The 14,088-nt window shown below is 41.2% G+C and overlaps 1 protein-coding gene across 1 annotated transcript in view; it reads right to left on the bottom strand.

The window, feature by feature from the left end:
* Positions 1 to 14,088, bottom strand: part of RBMS3 (RNA binding motif single stranded interacting protein 3) — a 763,640-nt gene that overhangs the window by 133,335 nt on the left and 616,217 nt on the right. The window contains exon 7 of the mRNA XM_056520078.1: positions 8,575 to 8,681. Coding sequence (XP_056376053.1) covers positions 8,575 to 8,681 — 107 coding nt within the window. The remainder of the gene's footprint in view (positions 1 to 8,574; positions 8,682 to 14,088) is intronic.

Genomic DNA, 14,088 nt, shown 5'->3' with positions numbered 1-14,088 from the left:
TCTTTGATCGCCTCCAAGGTGCCCACATCTTTACCAAACTGGACTTAAGAGGTGCTTATAATCTCATCCGCATCAGAGAGGGGGATGAATGGAAAACGGCATTTAACACCAGAGATGGACACTTTGAGTATCTGGTCATGCCCTTTGGCCTGTGCAACGCCCCTGCCGTCTTCCAAGACTTTGTTAATGAAATTTTTCGTGATCTTTTATACTCCTGTGTTGTTGTATATCTGGACGATATCCTGATTTTTTCTGCCAATCTAGAAGAACACCGCCAGCATGTCCGTATGGTTCTTCAGAGACTTCGTGACAATCAACTCTATGCCAAAATAGAGAAATGTCTGTTTGAATGCCAATCTCTTCCTTTCCTAGGATACTTGGTCTCTGGCCAGGGACTACAAATGGATCCAGACAAACTCTCTGCCGTCTTAGATTGGCCACGCCCCTCCGGACTCCGTGCTATCCAACGTTTTTTGGGGTTCGCCAATTATTACAGACAATTTATTCCACATTTTTCTACCGTTGTGGCTCCTATCGTGGCTTTAACCAAAAAAAATGCCGATCCCAAGTCTTGGCCTCCTCAAGCGGAAGACGCCTTTAAACGGCTCAAGTCTGCCTTTTCTTCGGCTCCCGTGCTCTCCAGACCTGACCCATCTAAACCCTTCCTATTGGAGGTTGATGCCTCCTCTGTGGGAGCTGGAGCTGTCCTTCTACAAAAAAATTCTTCCGGGCATGCTGTTACTTGTGGTTTTTTTTCTAGGACCTTCTCTCCGGCGGAGAGAAACTACTCCATCGGGGATCGAGAGCTTCTAGCCATTAAATTAGCACTTGAGGAATGGAGGCATCTGCTGGAGGGATCAAGATTTCCAGTTATTATTTACACCGATCACAAGAACCTCTCCTACCTCCAGTCTGCCCAACGGCTGAATCCTCGCCAGGCCAGGTGGTCTCTGTTCTTTGCCCGATTTAATTTTGAAATTCACTTTCGGCCTGCCGATAAGAACATTAGGGCCGATGCTCTCTCTCGTTCCTCGGATGCTTCTGAAGTTGAACTCTCTCCGCAACACATCATTCCTCCTGACTGCCTGATTTCCACTTCTCCAGCCTCCATCAGGCAAACTCCTCCAGGAAAGACCTTTGTTTCTCCACGCCAACGCCTCGGAATCCTCAAATGGGGCCACTCTTCCCATCTCGCAGGTCATGCGGGCATCAAGAAATCTGTGCAACTCATCTCTCGCTACTATTGGTGGCCGACTCTGGAGACGGATGTTGTGGACTTTGTGCGAGCCTGCACTATCTGTGCCCGGGATAAGACTCCTCGCCAGAAGCCCGCTGGTTTTCTTCATCCTCTGCCTGTCCCCGAACAGCCTTGGTCTCTGATTGGTATGGATTTTATTACTGACTTACCCCCATCCCATGGCAACACTGTTATTTGGGTGGTCGATGATCGATTCTCCAAAATGGCACATTTCATCCCTCTTCCTGGTCTTCCTTCAGCGCCTCAGTTGGCTAAACAATTTTTTGTACACATTTTTCGTCTTCACGGGTTGCCCACGCAGATCGTCTCGGATAGAGGCGTCCAATTCGTGTCTAAATTCTGGAGGGCTCTCTGTAAACAACTCAAGATTAAATTAAATTTTTCTTCTGCATATCATCCTCAATCCAATGGACAAGTAGAAAGAATTAACCAGGTCTTGGGTGATTATTTACGACATTTTGTTTCCTCCCGCCAGGATGACTGGGCAGATCTTCTACCATGGGCCGAATTCTCGTATAACTTCAGAGTCTCTGAATCTTCCTCCAAATCCCCATTTTTCGTGGTGTACGGCCGTCACCCTCTTCCCCCCCTCCCTACCCCCTTGCCCTCTGGTCTGCCCGCTGTGGATGAAATTTCTCGTGATCTTTCCATCATATGAAGAGAGACCCAAAATTCTCTCTTACAGGCTTCATCACGCATGAAGAAGTTCGCGGATAAGAAAAGAAGAGCTCCTCCCATTTTTTCCCCTGGAGACAAGGTATGGCTCTCCGCTAAATATGTCCGCTTCCGTGTCCCTAGCTGTAAGTTGGGACCACGCTATCTTGGTCCTTTCAAAATTTTGTGCCAGATTAATCCTGTCTCTTACAAACTTCTTCTTCCTCCTTCTCTTCGTATTCCTAATGCCTTTCACGTTTCTCTTCTTAAACCACTTATCATTAACCGTTTCTCTCCCAAATCTGTTCCTCCCACTCCTGTTTCCGGCTCCTCGGACATCTTCTCCGTCAAAGAGATTCTGGCATCTAAAAAGGTCAGAGGGAAAACCTTTTTTTTAGTGGATTGGGAGGGTTGTGGTCCAGAAGAGAGATCCTGGGAACCTGAGGACAACATCCTAGACAAAAGTCTGCTCCTCAGGTTCTCAGGCTCTAAGAAGAGGGGGAGACCCAAGGGGGGGGGTACTGTTACGCCAAGCGCTCCGGGTCCCCGCTCCTCCCCGGAGCGCTCGCTACACTCTCCTCACTGCAGCGCTCCGGTCAGATCCACTGACCCGGGGCGCTGCGATACCGCCTCCAGCCGGGATGCGATTCGCGATGCGGGTAGCGCCCGCTCGCGATGCGCACCCCGGCTCCCGTACCTGACTCGCTCTCCGTCAGTCCTGTCCCGGCACGCGCGGCCCCGCTCCCTAGGGCGCGCGCGCGCCGGGTCTTTGCGATTTAAAGGGCCACTGCGCCTCTGATTGGCGCAGTGGTTCCAATTAGTGTTATCACCTGTGCACTTCCCTATATCACCTCACTTCCCCTGCACTTCCTTGCCGGATCTTGTTGCCATCGTGCCAGTGAAAGCGTTTCCTTGTATGTTCCTAGCCTGTGTTCCAGACCTCCTGCCGTTGCCCCTGACTACGATCCTTGCTGCCTGCCCCGACCTTCTGCTACGTCCGACCTTGCTTCTGTCTACTCCCTTGTACCGCGCCTATCTTCAGCAGCCAGAGAGGTTGAGCCGTTGCTAGTGGATACGACCTGGTCACTACCGCCGCAGCAAGACCATCCCGCTTTGCGGCGGGCTCTGGTGAAAACCAGTAGTGACTTAGAACCGATCCACTAGCACGGTCCACGCCAATCCCTCTCTGGCACAGAGGATCCACTACCTGCCAGCCGGCATCGTGACACCCCAGGTGAGTTTAAAGGAGCATCACATGCTTGAAACAATCCACAATTTTGAAAGGGTGCCAATAATTTTGTCCAGCCCATGTTTGGAGTTTGGTGTGACATTATGTCCAATTTGCTTTTCATCCTCACTTTTTTGGTTTAGTTCCAATACACACAAAGGGAATAAACATGTGTATACAAAACATGTAACTGTAATCCTTTTCTGTGAGAAATAGACAGGTCCCACATCTCTATTCTGTGACAATTTAAAGCCACTGTAAATATAAAAGACACATTGTACAGTAGGCCGCCTTCTACGCATTGTAGTATATGGGAGTTGGAGAAACAACCAAGCCAGCTTGTCTGTCACATGGTGTTAATGCTAGATCTACTACCTAGCCATAAGATCAACTACCTTATACAGTAGCTCTAGTTAATATTTGACCAAATAACAGCACTATATACAATTAAATAACAGTGGTATAAATGAATATTAAAGATCTTCTGAGGTCACAAGTGCCCCTGATCCTAAGATCCTTGACCATCGGTTCTGATATGATCTGTGCCATCACAAAGAGAGCAACCAATATTGCTAAGCACTGAACAGCACATAAAATGTGCAACATAAGGTTAAAACATTGATACATGTTATATACCTAGAAGTGGATACGTATATAAAGGCTGACCTTAGTGGGGTGTGCTTAGATAGGTACAATACTATCAAAAAACAAATGTTGCAGGGGTGATATGGTCTGTGCCTTATGTACTAAGGCAGAAGAAGTCATCTTTGCCAGTAGGTTCAGCATGGAAGTATGCCAGCAGACCATTACAAGGGTCCAGTAACAGAATTAATTTGTATTTATAATATCATAAAATAATCAAACCTAATCACATGTAAAAACAACAAATTGTAGATTGCAATTAAGTTTTTATATTTAATGATATAATAAATATAAGTGTCACAGGCATTGTTCTCACTCTGTAAAGACCCTTTTGCACCATGTTTGTGATGTCTATTTGTTGTATCTGTCAGAAAATCTCCTCCTGATACCTCTGGCAAAAGTATTCTTAGACTCCCTCCCCCCTCCACCAAATACCATCCCAGGAAAAAAGTACAATTTTGGTCTTCATTCGGGTGGTTTCTGTTTGGGTTTCAGTACCTCTGCTGGATGCAAAAGAGAAGACTTCTGAATTAGAAAAAAATAAAAAATAAATACTGTTCGGTATACCGCCACTAGACGCTACAAAAACATAAGGTTAAAAGAATGGACCCTTGTTATTAGTCTACTGCCAAATGCCCATACTTTAAAGAGAACATATGAGCATAGATTTGTCGCATATTTTACCCATCGAGTACAATGGTGATTCTAATTAAATGTATTGTTGTGGATATAGCTATTGATTTGCAATAGAATACAGAAGTCTAGGTTTTATAACTTGTTTTTTTTTTGGTTTTAGTTTTAATGTAGTCCACAAGAAAATTCCCAGCATCAAAACTACCAAAACTACCATGGTTTGGTCACGATTTTTAAAGGAAAACTGTCAGCCTGTTCACCCACACTAAACCCAATAGACTGGGTTATAGTGTGGGTGAACAGCATTCAAACGAGGGGTCACTTATTTTTATCAACTGGCCCCCGAAACATCTTGTTCTGAAGTTCCGGGATTTCTAATGAGAATAAGCACACTGAAGGTGTCTCTCTTCCGTAGTAAGGCTCCTAAGCCTGCCCCTCCACTTTGCATATGCCTTGGATTCAACTCTACGTCCTAGTGACATTAAGTCCCACATCACGTGATCGCAGCACTCTGTCTGAAGAGTGCATGCGCCACTATATTTTCCCCAGCTCTTACGTCCTGATGATGTGAGAGCTTGGGAAAATATAGCAGCACATGCACTCTTCAGACAGAGTACTGCGATCATGTGATATGGGACTCCAGACTAGGATGTGGAGTCGAATCCAATGCATGTGCATAGCGGAGGGGCGGGCTTAGAATCCTTACTAAAGGAGCGAGAGCCGGCCAGCCGGCGGGGGAGACTCCTCCAGTGTGCTTATTCTCATTAGAAATCCCGGAACTTCAGAACAAAATATCTAGGTGGCCAGTTGACGAAAATAAGTAAGTGACCCCTCGTTTGAATCCTGTTCACCCAAACTATAACCCAGTCTATTGAGTTTAGGATGGGTGAACAGGCTGACAGTTTCCCTTTAACCCCTTAACGACAATGGACGTAAATGGACGTCATGGTGACGTGGTACCATGACGTACAATTACTCACCACCATGACCGTGAGCACCGGACCGGTGCTTGCGTCATGCGTGGCAGGTCCCGGTTGCTATCAGCAGCCAGGGGCCTACCGGTAATGGCGGACGTCCGTGATCGCGTGGATGTCCGCCATTAACCCCTCAGATGTTGTGATAAATACAGATCCGCCAGGATCCGATCATCCAGTATGGCAGCCAGAGGTCCCCTTTCCTGGCTCCTGCTGTCTCCAGGGGTCTTCTGCTCTGGTTTGAGATCGAGCAGACCAGAGCAGAAGATAACTGATAACACTGATCAGTGCTATGCTCTATGCATAGCACTGAACAGTATTAGCAATCAAATGATCGCTATAAAGTGTAAAAAAAAAAAAAAAAAGTAAAGCAATTTGAAAAATCCCCCAATAAAAAAGTTAAACCTCCGGTTTTCCCATTTTACCCCCAAAAAACAGATAAAAAAAATTAATACACATATTTGGTATTGCCGCATGTGTAAAAGTCTCAAATATTAAAATATATTGTTAATTATCCTGTATGGTGAACCGCGTAAACGTAAAAAAATAAAAAAGTCCAAAATTGCTGCTTTTTTGTCACATTTTATTCCAAATTTTTTTTTATAAAAAATTTAAGAATTCAAACCTAAGCAACAGTGGTACTGATAAACACTACAGATCATGGTGCAAAAAATTAGCCCTCATACCGCCCCATATATGGAAAAATTTGAAAGTTGTAGGTGGTCAAAATTGGGCAATTTCATACTAATTTTGTTAAAATGGTTTGAAATTTTTTTTAAGTGGTACAATTATAGAAAAGCATATAACATGGGTATCATTTTAATCATATTGACCAATAGAATAAAGAAAACATGTCATTTCTACCAGAAAGTGTACAGCGTGAAAACAAAACCTCATAAAATTGCTAAATTGCGTTTTTCTTTTCAATATTCCCACATAAATAATATTTGTTTGTTTGCGCCTTACATTTTATTGTAAAATAAGTGATGTCATTACAAAGTACAATTGGTGACGCAAAAAATCAAGCCCTCATATGGGTCTGTGGATGGAAATACAAAAGAGTTATGATTTTTGGAAGGTGAGGAGGAAAAAACGAAAATGCAAAAATAAAATTGGTCTTGTCCTTAAGGATAAAATGGGCCTGGTCCTTAAGGGGTTAATCTAAAACCTTTTTGGTTTTCAGTACTTCAATATCAGCATTATTATATATTTTTTCAAATCTTGAACATCTTCTTCTAGTGGGACTCTATAGACCTTCCAGATGTACAGTAAAAAAATAGACATGGCATTTACAATGCATGCTATTGGTATGCTAATATATTTTCTAAGTTTACTCACATTATTTTTCACACTCTAACACATTTATAGCCAGAGATTTACAGCCATCCAGAGACTGCTTAAAATATATAATAGCTGTGCAACTGGCACTATCAATTTTGTACCACCCTACATTTAAGCTAAATTATGCCACTTGCTTTCACAGTGAAAATATCCTTACTTGAACTTTTTACCTCTTCCTTTGAATACTGATTGAGTTTTAAAAGGAATTTTGGCTGAAACATTATTCTACCCATTTGCTAATATTCCCAGAAACTTACTACAGATAGAACAGTTTGGATGCTGAAATTATTTTAGAAAACTAAACATCAAACTAATTTGTAAGTCATTGAGTTTTATACACATGGAATAACTCAGAGTTAATATCATTTAATTAAAGTGTTGACCTGTCACACAGACACATCAAACATTTAAATCTGTCAGGGTCTCAATGCTGAGACCTCCTCTGATCATTATATACACTCCCTTATATTCAACAATTGGGGAGGTCTTAGCACTTAAACCAAGACCAATCTAAACTTTTGGCATGTTTGTGTGACTTGTCAAAAGTTTTGTTAAATGACTAACACATTAAGTTATACATTTTGTTCAATACCGGATTCAATAACTCTAAGAAAAATACAGATCAAAGAAAGGAGCAACTTGAGCACCTTTTCACAAGTTCTAATTCATCTCCTCCAGTATCTCATCAAAAGATAATAAGCAAGTGACAGAATCCTATTTTCAGCAGAGGAAGCATTCTTGTTCCTTCAGAGGATGGAACTTGTCCTGTTTTATTATTTGGAGGATGGTTAGAATAAATGTTAGGGAATCTTATATAATATATATGATTTAAACTTTGCAAGTAGAGAGTATAGATAAACCACTCACCACGGCCAGAGGTTCAGCAACAAACTTGAGCTTTAATTCCAGACTTGAGCCGGTGAAACAGAGCAGACAGACACACAGGGAGCATGGATGGAACAGATGAGGTGGGGGGCGTGACAAAGGGGTGGCAACCGGTTTCACGCGTGGGCCAGAGGAAGCGCCTCAGTGCGTGAAACCGGTTGCCACCCCTTTGTCACGCACCCGCCTCACCTGTTCCATCCATGCTCCCAGTGTGTCTGTCTGCTCTGTTTCACCGGCTCAAGTCTGGAATTAAAGCTCAAGTTTGTTGCTGAACCTCTGGCCGTGGTGAGTGCTTTATCTATACTCTCTACTTGCAAAGTTTGTGTCATTACACTGGACTTTCTTGATACGAGCACCGCCATCACCCATAGCAACTATCTAGCAGACAGACACGACCATAAAGCTGTATTATACTGTTCCGAATATAGGTCTCTAGATGCATTCACAGTAGCGGTGCAAGACCCAACTTCTCACAAAAATATGTATGATTTGCCCATAGCCTTAAAAACAGTTGTTAAATCAGAACCCGAATGTGGGCTGTGAAATCAGATGATTTTGCTGGAAAAATCCTGGTTCAGTCAGCACTGGCTGCTGTGGTGGAAATGTATTAGTACATGTCTCCCATTTATCTGATGTAATGCAGAGATGACTGGAGTCCACCAATGTGAGCTGTATGAAGATATGTAGTCAACTATGCATTTCAGTACAACTATATTCAAACAGAAACCTATACCACAGAAGCATACAGTCAGCAGGGCTGATTCTAATGGTCATATATGATAGCAGTGCCAATATAGCTTTATACGGATTCATCCAGATCCCTCCATGCGTACTAAGTGGTTTTGATAGATAAGAATAAACGCAAAGCTAGATAAAAGGAGATCACTCATGGATTTGCTTCAGTTTTTGTTGTGCTATCTCTTGTTTACATGACAAATATACATATTACTAATACATACCTCTCCGTCTCTGGGCCATGGCCTCCCATTTTGTGTATATTTACTCTGATTTTGCCTCTTCTTTTGTCCTCCATCAGCAAATTTACACAGTAAAGGCTCTGGTGGAGCTGAAATGACAAAACACCAAGATATATTGTTAAAATCCTCCACAAGACATTCTCCTGCCAGCAGCTCTCTAAGTCCTCCATGGAAGAAATATTTTAAAGAAAACTTGGCACTCCAATGTATCATGCAAACAGTTTTATTTTCACAGTCCTTAAATCAATTTACGTTTCGGCCCTACCAGGACCTTCATCAGAATTATACAGGACTGGTGCGGAGAACAGGAGAATTCAGCCAAGAGCCGTGCAATATAGAATTGTAGTGTGGCCATAAGCCACGAGAACGGATACCGCTCTCGTGGCTTATGGCCACACTACAATTCTATATTGCACGGCTCTTGAACGACTTCTCCTGTTCTCCGCACCAGTCCTGTATAATTCTGATGAAGGTCCTGGCAGGGCAGAAACGTAAATTGATTTAAGGACTGTGAAAATAAAACTCTTTGCATTATACATTGGAGTGCCAAGTTTTCTTTACAAATACTAAAGGATTGGGATTCCTACTTGAGCACCATTTAAGAGGGAGTGACATATTTGCTTCACATAGAAATATTTTAAAGCCGTATCTTTCCTAGTTAAGATGTTTTACCTTTTCTTAGCTTGAACGCCTTTCAGTCATTCTTTAAGGGAATCTGTAAGCTGTAATTCATGGTTTCAACCTGCTTGCACTGTTACAAAGCTTTTAGGTCAAGGAGACACATGGTACCTTTTTATATATCTGTGTTTCATAACATAGAAAATGGCTTTAAATCTCTGGTGCAAAGAGTCAAAGAGGCGTTCCCAAGCCCCCGAAGAGCTGAGGGCTGACAAGCTATGTCGCTCCCCTTCCCATCCATGTACCTGCTGGAAGCGTCCCTGCTTGCAAATCTTATATCTGTGCAACTTACATCTTACATCTATGTGCAATTCTTATGCACTGTGCAGAAATAAGATTTGAAAGCAGGGGTGGGAAGGGTACGTGAGGAGGTGTATCAGCCATCAGCACTTCAGGGGCTTTTGACTAAAAAGCCATTTTCCATGTTTTGAGTAAAAGTATTTTTCGACAGATATATGAAAGGCAACACGTTTCTCCATGCCCTAACACATATCTGACTGTATCAGCAGTTTGGAATGTCAATTGCAGCTGACAGATTCCCTTTAAGTTCAGATAGAGGACCAAAATAAATATATACACACAATGCACATTCATATACATACATTACAAATGCTGCAGAAATATATTTAAGAAAAAAATTGCTAAATTAATAAGCAGCTTTCCTATCTAATAATGATGATCATTAATTCATTATCATCATCATCATCATCATCATCATCATCATCATCATCATTATCATCAATTCCTTATTTATATAATGGCAGCACATTCTGCAGCACTGGACAAAGAACCTAATGGGGCTTACTGTCTAATTTTAAAATGAATCTATTATTCTCACATTTTTTGCAGAATGGGAAGAAATTGAAATACCCAGAGGAGACACCATGCAAACACAGGGAGAACATGCAAATGGCATGGAAATGTTGTGCTGGGTCGTATAAGATAAAGTAAGGAAGAAAAATGAAAGGTTCACTAGAATGATTCCTTAAAGTTTACATCTACCTACCATTTCAAAAGATTTAAAAAACCTGCATTGTTTACTTAGATTAACCCTCCAAAGTGGTAGCAAGGTGATTTTAGTTCTATCACTGCTATTGTTAAGCTCCATAGTGCACAGCTAGTCAGCTATTACTTATTTTCTCAATTTTTTTTTTTTTTTTGGGGGGGGGGGGGGGGGGGTGTGGGACCAAAGCTGTAGTATACACACAGGGTTCCCTTTTTTTATTATTTCTATTGCCTGTCACAGCAGAGCACATACTCTTCTCATGTACTTGTTTGTCTAATGGTCACTGTGTAGACATCAGTTCACTGTCTGCATTCCACAATCTCTATTGATCATGGTATACAGAAGGTTTAACGGCTGTGTTCGGACTAAAGTCTGATGTTGACCGTTACAGGTGGGTGTCAGCTGTAAGATATAGAGTAGGCTCAGCTTATGAGTTATAGTCAATGACCACGCAGTGGCATATGATAAAGAGGGGGTCATTAGGAGGTTGATTCTGGAGCAGTTTGGTGCACAACATTGCATTACAACTCTACCCCCCCCTCCCCCACCTTTTTTCACCCAAACCAAACCACGCCCCTTTTATCAGGTGCTGGGGGAAAATATCTACTAAATGTGGTGCAAATCATGTAAGGACACCATCACATATATCCGGCAATCCGGCTCAGACTCAGACTGACCACAACTGCTGCTATAACTGATGTGACAACTGATGGAATAGTGCATCACTTGTCTATAGGCCCAGCACCCAGTTATTTCTGCCAGTCAGATAGAAGAGCGATGGAAGACCCATTCCCCCATCTTGCAGGTCAAGCGAAACTCATTTGGATTGGGACACTGGAGAAACTCATCAGTTATAGAACTCAACACAAGCAAATAGCGATATAGTTGTAAATTAATGTGTAATGATGATGTCTGTGCTGATGGAGTCTAAAACATAAAAAATGATCTGTCCACAGATGGTTATCTAAGGTTGAATGAAAATTGATCAGCACTCCACATCTTAGTATGCGGTGCAGTGGGTATAATGTAATGGAGGAAAAATACCCAGCACTCCCTGTTGTAGAAAACGTAATAGTTTTATTTACAATCTGTGAATATTAAAGCATCGACAGCATAAACTGAAGGCATTGTGGCACCTCCCAGGGCCTTTTTAGCAGCTCATCTACGGTAATGTAAGCTTAGCCATGTTCTTAGACACCCTAAGAAGTGAGATACTGCCTTACAAGTAGACATGTAAATAGCCTCTAAGAGACAGTGTTCTTTCCCTTTAGAGGAGAGCTATGTGCAAATGAACTGCCTGGAAAAAATGGTATTGTTAACAAGTCAGTATGAAGGCTTTGAAATATGAGGTTTATTATTTCTAGCCATTTTTTAAGCTAATGTATTTATTTGTGTTGTCAGTCAGTAATAATATTAATCTTAGTTTTGCCGATCAGAAGTTATAATTAGTGATGACAAGAAATGCATTATTCAGTCATGTCTATAAGTGTTGATGGAGGGGAGCGTGTCTAAGGGTGAAATTTAATGTTCGACAATTACAGGATTTCAGGTCCTAAGTGAGTATTAATGGAGTATAACTAATGGAGTGCACCACATGTTTCTAGCAAGTATCATGTACAAATGTCATTGTTTGACTGGAGGATGCAATAACCAATAATTATAAAAGTTAAAAAAGCTTTTAAAGCTTGTCAGCATTCCTCACAAAAATGTCTCGTTTTACAGTTTATTGTATCTGTTTAAGTCAGTTATTTTCACATGCAAAGTAACAGTTGTAGGGAGCTATAAAAATGATTTATATATATATATATATATATATATATATATATATATATATATATATATGTATATTATATACTTTTGGTGCTGTGGGATGTTTAATGTCCTCAATATATGTACATCACAATGTGCTGAAGGGAAGGATTCAAAACAAAATAATACATACATACATACAAACATTATACATTATGCTATATATTTTATTGATTGTGTTATTGTGCTGTCGGCATGCCGTGTCCATACCCTGTAATGTCTGTCTTATATGAGTTTTAGCATTTCATATTGGATGTTTCTTTGGTATTTTGCACTAGTTTATCTGGTGAAACCTTCCTATTGAAATTTCAGGTCCTGTTCTTGTCAGATATTTCCTTTTGTCACTGTACTTTTGCCATCCTGCAAGAATACTATTCCCTCTAAGATTACTACTCCATTGGCCACTGACATCTAACGGTGAGTTGTCATTTGCTGTTGCATCTGATTTTGAGGCAAGCTTGTTCAAATTTCCTTTGTGACTGTGTTAATTGGCCCCATGATTATTCTCCACTATAAGTCCTGGGGGTATCTGAGTACTGAGAGCCATTATTAGGACGCAAGAAAGGTGACTGTTAAAGGTGAAGCCTAGTATTATAGTCTAGGAACAATATCACTGACAGTTGGACACAATGGTGTCCTATAGCTATTTTCTACCAGAATAACACTAAACCATGTAGCTAAAAATATACAATTTTATTAAATCCTCGTTAAAAAACCCAATAACAATATTATAAATAGTTAGTATCAATACAAAAGAAAGAAGAAGTTCTCCTATGATGAACAACTGTATATCCCAACGCGTTTCCCCGTGTATCTTATGATATACAACGGTTCATCAGGGGATGACAACAACAGTATAAAAATATATACCTAATAGGCACAGATATATGGAGGAACAATATATATATAGATAGCGTGCAACACATGGACAAAGGCACAACTTAATGCACAGAAGATGGGAGGACAATTAGAACTATACATATTTATAATACATCAAAGCAAACATATATACAGTACAAAGCACATGAATGCAGACAAACGATAGCAAGGCTTATTTGTGGCTTCATTTAAATATCCTCCGACTGATGTAGTGACCTCTAGGTAGTTGGATAGCAAAAAACGAGGTCACTGATAGAATGAGGACCCTAAGATAAGGGCTCCTCCACAAAAAGAGAGAGAAAGGCTTAACAGATGGCCCCCTGGAATAAAGACCTGATAATAGTTGCTTCTTTACTACAGATAGCTCCGGACCACAATTGTCCAATCACCAGGATCCTATTTGACCCTCCAAATTTTTAGATAAAGAATTCAGATAATAATACCACCTAGGTAAAAAAGCAACCTCTATGATATCCACATAACCACAGTTTGTCCAAAAGATGTCCAGCCATTATCCATGTGTAGTTACCCCATATGAGAATGCCATAGGCATGATACGTCCGTCTGTCGTGGATCGCCAGCCGAAGATGGACGTATCATGCCTATGGCATTCTGATATGGGGTAACTACACATGGATAATGGCTGGACATCTTTTGGACAAACTGTGGTTATGTGGATATCATAGAGGTTGCTTTTTTACCTAGGTGGTATCATTATCTGAATTCTTTATCTAAAAATTTGGAGGGTCAAATAGGATCCTGGTGATTGGACAATTGTGGTCCGGAGCTATCTGTAGTAAAGAAGCAACTATTATCAGGTCTTTATTCCAGGGGGCCATCTGTTAAGCCTTTCTCTCTCTTTTTGTGGAGGAGCCCTTATCTTAGGGTCCTCATTCTATCAGTGACCTCGTTTTTTGCTATCCAACTACCTAGAGGTCGCTACATCAGTCGGAGGATATTTAAATGAAGCCACAAATAAGCCTTGCTATCGTTTGTCTGCATTCATGTGCTTTGTACTGTATATATGTTTGCTTTGATGTATTATAAATATGTATAGTTCTAATTGTCCTCCCATCTTCTGTGCATTAAGTTGTGCCTTTGTCCATGTGTTGCACGCTATCTAT

Source organism: Hyla sarda, chromosome 5, assembly GCF_029499605.1.
Source record: "Hyla sarda isolate aHylSar1 chromosome 5, aHylSar1.hap1, whole genome shotgun sequence".
Taxonomy (NCBI): domain Eukaryota; kingdom Metazoa; phylum Chordata; class Amphibia; order Anura; family Hylidae; genus Hyla; species Hyla sarda.
Note: the sequence above shows the minus strand (reverse complement) of the source record. Positions and strands in the feature narration are given on the sequence as shown.